Source organism: Amblyomma maculatum, chromosome 11, assembly GCF_055883805.1.
Source record: "Amblyomma maculatum isolate TAMU_Amacu chromosome 11, ASM5588380v1, whole genome shotgun sequence".
Lineage (NCBI taxonomy): Eukaryota > Metazoa > Arthropoda > Arachnida > Ixodida > Ixodidae > Amblyomma > Amblyomma maculatum.
In genome coordinates, this window is record NC_139354.1 from 24,333,939 (window position 1) to 24,345,059 (window position 11,121).

The window sequence follows — 11,121 nt, forward strand, 5'->3', positions numbered from 1 at the left end:
CGACTTCAACCTCCGTGAAGTAAAACCTCGCGTTCTCCGAGTTCCATTCCGCCCGTCGAGTCTTATAGAGCCGAGGGACAGGGGGAATAGTTTGTTGGACAAAATATTTTAATACTTGTGCAAATCCGTTTTCGCGTTATATTAATTCTTGGCTATATTTTTGGGATGGTTCGATCAATGTTGCTTTGAAGGCGTTTAATATGAGAATGCGAAGAATTTTCTCAAAGCTTGAGGAAACCTTTAGCTTTGCGCTCTCCCACCTATCTCAGGTCTTGCACTTCGTTCGCCCTTGTGACGGCTCCATCTAAGTGCGAAACGGCCGTTACATCTTTCGTTTAGGCCTAAGGATGAATAATATATTAATGGTCTATATATGGACACTCAAGCGTAAGCGAATCAGTATACAAGAATCGGTGCCAGGAGATATTTCGAGAGAAGGCGTGTCGGGCGAGTACTGGCGTTGGACAGTGTGGTAGGTTGGCAGCAAGAGTGACCCATTAGTAGAATCACCGCGATAACACCATCGCCGGCTCGGTCCACTGCGATGAGGTGAACTAAACACCTGTATATTAGCGCCATACAGAGTGGCAAGAGAATGAATGGACACGTGTTTTTTTTTTTTTTCCGAATCGTACGTATAACTTTACTCGCTGAAATTATTAATAACCACAGAACGACCAGACGCCAACCCCTGTGACGAAGCGTCCGTTCATCCACGAGCCAGAAGTTGTCAATCCGATTAGGCAGCCGTTGACTCTGTTGTCGCTAGACGAAGCTTCCCAGTGAAGAAACATACGCCCTCGATCACTTTGAATGCTTCGGATGTCTGGTCAACAGTTAGACCTAAAAACAAAAATTGAACAGCCGTTGTCACAGCGCAGTTAGCAGATCACCGGGCGCTGAATTCGGATGCCGTGGATTCGGAAACTCTGCACGAATATAAATAACTTCACACAAATCGACAGCAGAAATGCCCCATGCTCTAGTTCGCAGTGACCGCTGGCTGCTTTCTGTTAAAATACTAAAGAATACATCTGAACGTCATTAGCCCAGCAAAGAAGGTTCCATGTGCATACTTTCCGGCATTCCTCCTGCGCCTGAAGGGTCACAGTGTAATTTTACTTCTAGGTAAACTTAGAAAGTCATTCAGTACTAATTGGCGTCGGCTGTACAGGTTACTTAGCGCATACAAGGTAAAAATGGTTTGGCGAGCTTAGCCTGTCTTCCCTACATGAACCTTGGCCATGCCAATACAGTTTGTGGATGCGCATTCTTCCTGCTCGACTGCACTGCCATTGCCTTCAAAGCTGTAGATCGCGATATCGTTTTCAGTCATGACCTCATGGATTTTAATAGAGCTGCTGGAAAAAGAAACGCTGCATTGATGCTAACTAAACAGGCATCATTATTAACAGAGAGAGCCAGGAAATTGTTTTAATCGGGAAAGAGAAATGTTCGGAGATTGGTTGATTACCATATCTCCGTTAAAAAGAGGTACGGGTAATACCTTCCAACGCATTGCCGTTACTTCCGCCTAGTGCTCCTGGTTGGGTTCTCATGCAGTGGCTGTTTTGGGCCGCCGCTGTAGCCTGCGGACATGACGCAAGCACGTACTGGTTAAGCATTCGAGTACATCAGAGGAATAAACATATATTTACAGAAAGCTCTCTTGATATTTTTTTGGCACGTAAATCACAATGGCGGGTCTTGTTGAGCGTCATAGAGTAACATAACGAACGCTTTTCTTTATGCCGTTAAACAATGCGAAACATCTGGACAGATACTAGAGGCTTCGCAGGGGGCCCTGCTTGAGCTTGACGTGTTCGAACAGTCGTCGATGTGGAGTTGATGTGAAGTGTTCTAGGCTGAGCGCTGCTCAACACGGCTCATATCAATCGCAGGCGCTAAGTACCAACTGCAACTGTATTATGGCAGCATGAGGAAGCGTAGAAATATAACTTAAGCCATGATGCATGGAGCCCTCAGTGCCACCTGCGCGTTCACAGGGTCGGTTTGGATGTTTATGCCACCGGCATTTGACGCTCTCTCTCACATCGCCCATTACATAGTGACTTGCTTTCCGACTCCACTGACTGGAAGCGACTGCACGGAGTGCTTTAGATAATGCTTTGCTTAGAGCGTCTTAACAGGCTCACTCAACAGCCACAAAGACTGTGCCGTGTAGCGTCGATAAATGATACTTTATAGGGCCGCTGGTATATGTACAACCTTTGAGAGCCCAGGGGGTATGCTTCTGAGCCGCATAGTGGCGCTGGTTTAGGGGAGCTCCTTCCCATTGGAGATGATAGGACAATAAATTTTCTCACGATCAATCGATTTAGAACAACGGACATTCAATACAAGCCGCACTAAGTGGCTCAGAAGCAGACCCCCTGGGATCTACACTTTTGACAAAGACTGTACCTATTCATCGCAGCCACGTAACGGTACCTATTCTTCAGTGTAATTTCTTCCGTCGTGACCGTCTTGCCCCAAACCGTTCTACAATGGCGTATGCATGCCGTAATAACACGAAGGCTCTCTTCTTCAGCATCTATGGTTGTGCTCAACTGGTAGTGAGATCTTACCAACTGACAATTTTAATGCACACGACCCTCCGTTTGCTGAAGACACATCCTTATCCGTAACTATTTTTAACAAAATATATTTATCTCTGTACCACCCCGCACCTCCGGCCCTGCAAAAAAAAAAAAAAAAAAGAGCTTACTAAATCTTAATTTCATTACCTAGGGTCACCCTATTCACTGAAATGTGTAAATACTATCCAAATTAGATTGAATTCAATATGCCAGCCGAGCCAGAATGAAAGCACCCAGTCAAAAAAAAACTACAGAACTGCGTCAAAAATACGACAAGATATTCTGTAGTTCTGTCGTAACCATCAGATTTTTCTGTAGTTCTGTAGTACTTTTCTGTAGTTTTGTAGTTTTTCTATAGTATATTTCTGTTGTCTGTAGTTCTGTAGCACTTTTCTGTTGTAACTACAGAAATTTCTGATGTTATTACAGAATGTTCTGTTGTCAAAAGATGTTTCCCGTCAAAAACCGCACAGAAATTCTGTCGTAACATCAGAAATGTTTCTGTATTTTTTTCCGACTGGGCAGAGCGCAGCACAAATAGACGCTGAAGACTGTGTCCCGTACGAGAGGATTGCCTATAAAGTCCACAGCACAGAAGTGAACGAAGTAGGCCTAAACCGCGCTTGATGCAAAACGCACCACGAAGAAATGCAGGTAATGCAACATACCTCTGAGTCCTGGAACTTGCGCAGGTGAGGCGGAGATGTCATTGTGGAGAAGGAATGCCAGGGTCGCGAACAGCGGCTTTCGAGGAGGGACACGGATCATGCTTGTACTCCAAGAAGTCGCGGCTGGCGCCGGTATCGAATCTGACTCGAGAAGTGTCCTCCGCGCATTGACGGCTTCTGTGCAGGAAATACGAAACAGCTGGTTGCCATAGTAGCCGAGATTCCAGTCGCAAGAAGCATGCTCTTATTATAATGCTCTCTAACAAAATGTTCTAGGTCATTATGCGAGTGTTTCGAAATCTCATCACTTCGTTTTGTAAGAATACTAGGGCAACGCGCTGTGCCTCAATATGGCACCGGATTTTCCGAAGTCATTGCACGTTTGCAAAAAAGAAAAAATAACGGAAAGGAGTGGAGGCAAAAGTTGATGCCATATCGTTCGTAATTTCTCCGCTCGTCTGGCGGCTGTTCGCACGATGCCAGGTGCAGGGAACGGCGGCCTTTCGCTGAAACAAACTTAAAACTATAGCGTAAAATTAGCAGGTGTCTAACTAGGTTTAAACCAATCAGAGCAAATGAAAGCGCTGTTTGGCACGTTTAAACATGGTTCTGCTCTATGGTTTGGAATTGTGAAACATGCTCAGATGGTGAACGTCGTATTAATAATAATAATAGGTTTAGAGGAAACGATAGGCGCAGTATCTGTCATTTTCAGTGTTGTGGCTGTAGGAAGAAGGAAAAGAAAATACACGGGCCAGCTACTGGCTCTGAAGCTGAGCCACCTCCACTGCCTCGTGCAGACAGAAGAGACTGATTTATTTATAGGAAGGGAAAGGCGCTTTAACTGTCTCACTTGATTTCTGTGGACACCGCAACCGCGCCGTAAGGGAAGGGAGGAAGATGGGAGTGAAAGTGGAAAGGGAGAAAGAGGAGCCGTAGTGGAAGGCTACGGAGTAATTTCGACCACCTGGGGATCTTTAAGGTGCGCTGACATCGCACAGCACACGACGCCTCTTCGTTTCGCCTCCATCGAAACGCAGCCGCCGAGGTCGGGTTCGAACCCGGGTACTCCGGCACAGTAGTAGGGCGTCTTACCACTGCACCACCCCGGCGAAAGAAAAAGAAGGAGAGAGACGCGCGCCGCTACAGCAGCCGTCGACCACCATCGAAGCGGTGGCGGGTGCAATGACGGCCTATAACAGATAAAAATTTGGTGGCAGGCAAGCCCCCGCCGCAAGCGGCGGTCCGTCAGGAGAGATCTGACCTGTGCCGCAAAGGAAGCGAGGAATGTGACAGCGAAGCTGGAAAGAAAAAAAGCGATGCCGTACTGGAGGGCTACGGAGTAATTCTGACCACCTGGTAATCTTTAAAGTCCACTGATATCGCACAACTGCTCCATTTCGCCTCCATTGAAACACAGCCGGCGGCTTTCGGGTTGTCAATCGGGCATCTTAACCTCTGCGCCACCGCAGCTGGGATGAATGCCTTTATGTGATTTGGAATTTGAGGGAAATTTATGGCGCAGTTTCTGCGGAACTCATCGTTGGACGTCTACACTTACAAATAAAGCATATAAACGAAAGTACGTAATATGCCGTCCGTTAGATTCCCTATCTCGATGCAACAAATAGCAGATAAATCCTATGGAAACACCCTGAACGCTGCGCAAACAACGGGTGCATCAATTTCTATGCGAAATAACGTAAATATTAGGCAAGAAATGATTCTATATACCGAGGACGGCCACGTTCACAGGATATCGAAATGAAACCGATAGCCAACATCCCGACACCGATTTCTCCTCATCCGCGCACCGAACGAGATTTCACTAGGGATGCTCTCTCGGTCTTCTGAGCCCTCGTAACGTTGGCGCTACGGTTGCCGTACACTTGGGCGGAGAATCCCGCCTAACAACGCCCGTGGAAGCGACGGCAGGTCGAAGAGCGTTCACGCATTTGCAATCGAGTTCACGGAGTTCTATCGTCCGCTCTTGGTATCTGTGTTTAGCAGATGGCTGTGTAAATGCACTGGGAGCACTCGAACGCCTTGCTTCTCCTACGTTCTAGTAAGGTCAGCGTCTCTTCATAGCCAAGTAATGACAATATTGGTTCACAGGAAAGGAAAGGCGCAGTATCTGTCACACTTGCTTCTGTGGACACCTGACCCGCGCCGCAAATTGAAGGTAAGATGGTGGGAGCGAAAATGTAAAGAGAAAAAGGAGCCATTTCCGCGCCGCGGTGGTGCAGTGTTAAGACGCCCGACCACTGTGCCGGAGTACCCGGGTTCGATCGCAACCGCTGACGGCTGCGTTTCGATGGAGGCGAAACGAAGAGGCATCCGTGTGCTGTGCGATGTCAGCGCACTTAAAGATCCCCAGGTGGTCGAGATTATTCCGTAGGCCTCCACTGCGGCTCCTCTTTCTCTGATAGCCTCGTACGGATCTGCACTGTTCTGCATTTCAGAGCCGCCGTTGACAGAGTCGCTTAAAATGGTTTGGTTTAGGTTAGGATGTTCAACCAACACCAGGTGGTGTTGGTTCAACGTCCCGAAGTGACTAAGCTTATGAAAGACGCCATAGTGGAGGAGTCCGGAGATTTTGACTACCTGAGGTTCAACATATGCGCTGACATCGAACAGCACACGGGTGCCTTACATTTCGCTTCCGTCGAAAACCAGCCGCCGAGGCCGAGATTCAAACCCGCATGCTTGGGAACAATAGTCGAGCGCCATAACCACTGCTCCACCCCGGCGGGGCTGAGTTACTTAAGAGGAGCAATGGTATCGGATGGAAGAAGAGGTATAGGAAGCGTCATGCGGAAAGTGATCACTTTGCGACACACATTGATAGCTCTCCCAAACCGAGAACGTTATGATTATGCAGCAGCTCACTAAGGTGGCAAGGCCGCCGCATGACCGCAATTACCTACCTGGTCTACTGGTAAGAGTGAGCGCGCTTCGTACCTGTCATTAGAAAAGCTCGTGGTGCGGTATTGCGAGCACTTGAGCAATTTCAATACCATGGCAGTACCATCAACAAGCAATGTGCTATGCCCGTAACCATTTCATGCTTACATCATCATCATCATAATCATCATCATCAGCCTGACTATACCCCCTGCAGGGCGAAGGCCTCTCCCATATTTCTCCACTTAACCCGGTTCTGTGCTAGCTGCATCCACTTGACCCCTGCGAACTTCTTAACCTCATCCACCCACCTAACTTTCTGCCGCACCCTGCTACGCTTTCCTTCCCTTGGAATCCAGTTTGTTACCCTAACCGACCACGGTTATCCTCTCTTCGCACTACGCACTACATGTCCTGCCCATGCCCATTTCTTGTTAATTTCCACTAGAATGTCAGTAACTTGAGTTATTTCTCTGACCCACTCTGCACGCTTCCTATCTCTTAATCTTACCCCTACCATTTTTCGTTCCATAGCCCATAGCGTTCCATAGCGCTCATGCTTACATCCAACTTGCAAATATGACAGAAGCAGTAGTTTCTCACCACGTTTAACAATGCCAAGATTTTCGCGGCCAAGGAAAATGTCCTGGGGCGCGTTTCGACAGGTGCACGTAGACGCTATCGCTAAAACATGACACTACCGTTACTGTTCTAACTCTATAGTCACCGTAAGCGATCGTGAGGTGTTTATGCTCTTTCACTGGAATTGTTCCACAGTGCAGTCTGCGGGTCTGGCTACTCGCATATTTGCCGCGTTCCGGAAAGGGATTCTTATCGGCCGCATTAGTTTGCACTGACCCAAAAGCGTTGTCTCAGTGTGGCTAAACTGTACGCGCGCAAGGGCTCTCAGAATTCATGGTTCATGGACCTTCAGAACGTACCAGGTTTTCGCAAGACTCTTCCACCCAGTATTCCCGCGTAGCTGCCACCTATCGCGCTTACCTGCTTTAAAAAACTGATTTATTTATACGAAGGGAAAGGCGCGGTAACTGTCTCACTTGTTTTTCTGTGGACACCGCAACCGCGCCGTAAGGGAAGGGAGAAAGGTGGGAGTGAAAGTGGAAAGAGAGAAAGAGGAGCCGTAGTGGAGGGCTACGGAGTAATTTCGACCACCTGGGGATCTTTAACGTGCGCTGACATCGCACAGCACACGGACGCCTCGTCGTTGTGCTGTGCGATGTTACCGCAGTTTGGAACTATCTACTAGCGATGCGTGCTTGGATGCGACAGGACGTTACTTGCCAACGTATGGGACGCGCGGTCACAGGACGCTGCCAAATGCTCTGAAGGGTGCAGCGGCTTCAAAGACTCCGCATTTAACCTTCGCGTTATGATTTGCATTTTCATAATTGTTTAAAAATTCTAGTAGTAAAAAGGTGTTCTTCATAATACTCGTTTCCGTCGTTTTTTTACTATATTGTAATAACTGTAAGCTAACCACTGCAATAGCAAGTTTCTATTTTGGAATGTTTGCATATCAGGTGGACACAGGGTATATATTGTTTTTTCGAGATGATGCATGGTTTTCGTGCTTGAAGCGACGCAATCATTCGTTTTTCTTTTTTTAGGAAGAAGGGGTGCGAGGGGGAGGTATTTCATGGCGCCTCAGACAACTTTTATTCAAAGCGTGGACCAAAATGAAAATACGTCTGTCGTTTATGCTAGCAGCCTGCCATAATTTCACGCAGCAAAGCTAGTATACATCCATCGCTATCCAATTAACAGAGCTGTGATCGCACTGTCCAAACGTTGCGCGTTGATGGGCTGCAAACTAGTTTGTCCACAGCATGGAGGATGGAAACAACTTAGGAGAGGCCCTTGCCATTCCCAATGCACTGGAGAAAGTGTGGCGGAAGTGACGTCAAAATTTAGGGTTAGCCAAGTCGGGCCATTAGCAACGGCGACGCTGTTGCTATGAAAACTCGGGCCACTGGCAACAACGTTGCTAAGGGCCCTAGGTACATGAGCATCGCGGAGAAAGGGTAAAGGAGAGACATTGCAGCGTCCGGACGCGGCGCGGCCACATGGGCTTCAAAAAAGTGACGTCAGGGCCTCTCCTAGGTTCTTTCCTTCCTCCATGGTCCGCTTCCTACAAGGTAGGTATCCTCTAGAACGTAGTATCCACTATAACAGTTCTCACCGCAGTGCCCCTTGTGTGTCTCGCTCAGACCTTCGGAGACGCCATCCGGGCCTCGGTCCCAGGAATTCTGCTCTGCTGAGGCGGACAATTGGCAAGTGGACGTCCATTCGACGATGTTACAGAGGCACCGGTATTCACTGGATCGGATGGCGTTGCAGCGGCTGACCACGTTTGCCGCCCAGACGAGTTCCTTTTCCTGACCCACCCGGCCGCGAAGTGTTCTGGCAGTCATTCCTCCGAGGCAGACGACTTCGATCTCCGTCACAGCGCTGCCACGGCGGCACCAGGGTCGCATGGAAGCGCGGCGTTTTGGACATTGGGTGGATTGGTCGTCAATGCTGCAAACACGAAAAACTGTCTGCTGAGCACGCTTTTCGGGCAAGGATGACCGCTGTAGCTATTCATATAGGCTTCACTGCGCGGTTTATGAATAAGGGAGATGGAACGAAAGGCAGTTTGTGTAAAAATGAGAAGGCGCAGTAATTATCCCTCAGGAATGGTTGGTTTGTGAGGTTTAACGTCCCAAAGCGACTCCGGCTGTGAGAGACGCCGTAGTGGAGGACTCCGGAAATTTAGACTATCTGGGGTTCTTTAACGTGCGCTGACATCGCACAGCACACGGGCGCCTTGCTTTTCGCTGCCATCGAAAAGCGGCCGCCGAGGCCGGGATTCGATCCCGCATCCTCGGGAAAAGTAGTCGAGAGCCGTAACCACAGCGCCACCCCGGCGGGGCATGTTAAGGAGGTGCTCACCATCTGCGGTTCGCCAGCACAGACTTCCATGGCTTGAGCGGAGAGTGGAGCGGGAGCGGTCGCCGCTCTTGGTTCGTTGCCGGGTGCGCCTGCGTGGGTACTACGGATTGAATGACTATCATTGAAGGCTAAGTAGCCTTTGTTGGCGACGCGCAATGCAGGAATGATTAAGGAACACGGCAAAGCTACCACAAATGCTGCAGTAGACAGGTGCCTTGGTCTACACTAGCACATGCTACGCAAAAGTGTTTACTAGCCTTCATGGAAAGAATAGACTTGGAATCTCAGCACAAAGCGTACAGCCCGTTACCTGTGATCCAGCAACAAGGGTACCCAAGGCTATGTCAGATATGTATTTTGGTGCTGTAGCTACTCAGCAACGATAAATCTAGCTCGCACTACATTACAGGGGCAGGCTAGGCCTAATGATCAGCTGCGTTCTCCGAACAATTTAAAATACCTTTTTAAACGCGCTCTTTTAGTGCCGCCCACGGATACTAACAGATGGCGGTATGTTTCAGTGGTAAACTCAGAACCAAATGCTATAAACGATTCGTGACGCTCTGCCAGGATGGGTAATGCAATGCGTACGACCGTCGTTGAACTGCGTCCAGGATGGGCCATGCTATATAGCTTGTTGCACAATTAGAGGCGCGATGTAGGATGCTTCTCCCAAATAAACCGCGGAATCCTCGCAGTTCAAATTTTGCACAGAAGGGGCATTTTGTCGCTAGTATCTTTTAATACTAAATTTGTTTGGGGTGCTTGGCTGATTCGATCAAAAGAAGTCAAATGTTCCCATCTTATGCGACGCCGACGACGACAGACTAGCCGCTGCCCCAACATTGGTACTGGTGGCGCCACCTCATGCTGCTTACAACAACTCAAACCTTCTGCCAAAAACGTTCGCCCCCTCTTTTTCTGCTACAGAGTTGTTGTAAGCAGCATGAGGTGGCGCCACCAGTACCATTGCTGGGGCAGCGGCTCGTCTGGCTTCGTCGACGCCGCATAAGATGGGAACATTTGACTTCTTTTGATCGAATTATCCAAGTACCCCAAACAAATTTTGTATTAAAAAATATTAGCGACAAAATGCCCCTTCTGTGCAAAATGTGAACTCCGAGGATTCCGCGGTTTAGTTGGGAGAAGCATTCTACATCGCGCCTTTAATTGTGCAACACGCTGTATATGGGAGGCTGTCATGAAAACGCAGCTGGGAGCCATAATCAAGCGTCGAAGCCTGAAAGTGAGCTGACGCTTATGACGAAGCTGCAGGCCCCTGTCGCCCCAGCGATTGTTCATTTGGGACGCTGTTGGAGGAATAATGGTTCTGCCATGGTCAGTCTGGTTCCTTAAATCTTCCGTCGACGTGCATTTTCACTGGCGTCAGGCTAGCGCCTCTCGATGCTCAGATCCCTGCTGTTGGCGTCCGTTTCGTGCTGCGTGGTGTCCAAAAATGATAGCAGAGTCCTTTGTACCTGCTCGTGGATCTTCAGCACGCGCCCACGTGATCTCACGAGACAAAGGTAGAATGTACTCTAACAAAGGTAGCTGTTGTTGGGACTGAAGGAAGAAGGAAAAGAAAATGCACGTGCCTGCTACTGGCTCTGTTGCTAATAGCCTCCGCTGCCTCGTGCGGACACAAGAGAAAATAGAGAAGAAATAAAAACAAAAGGGGGAGAAAGATGCGCTTCGCAACAGCCGTCGTCCACAACCGAAACGGTAGCGGGCCCTACCGGGGTGGTGCACAGATAAGACGCCCGACTACATAGCCGGAGTACCCGGGTTCGAACCCGACCGCGGCGGCTGCGTTGGAGACGAAACGAAGAGGCGTCCGTGTGCTGTGCGACGTCAGCGCACGTTAAAGATCCCCAGGTGGTCGAAATTACTCCGTAGCCCTCCACTACGGCTCCTCTTTCTCTATTTTAACTCCCACCTTCCTCCCTTTTTTACTGCGCGGTTTAGGTGTCCACAAAAAGAAGTGTGACAGATACTGC

The 11,121-nt window shown here is 48.8% G+C and overlaps 1 protein-coding gene across 1 annotated transcript; it reads right to left on the minus strand.

Annotated features, from left to right (window-relative positions):
• Positions 1 to 630: 630 nt before the first annotated feature.
• LOC146173166 (uncharacterized) lies at positions 631 to 8,643 on the minus strand. Its single transcript, XM_084584844.1, has 4 exons — positions 8,373 to 8,643; positions 3,269 to 3,445; positions 1,508 to 1,589; positions 631 to 843 (listed from the first exon to the last, which is right to left on the minus strand). Exons 1-3 carry the CDS (start codon positions 8,602 to 8,604, stop codon positions 1,525 to 1,527), a joined length of 474 nt encoding a protein of 157 aa, XP_084440970.1. The 5' UTR covers positions 8,605 to 8,643; the 3' UTR covers positions 631 to 843; positions 1,508 to 1,524.
• Positions 8,644 to 11,121: the final 2,478 nt, after the last annotated feature.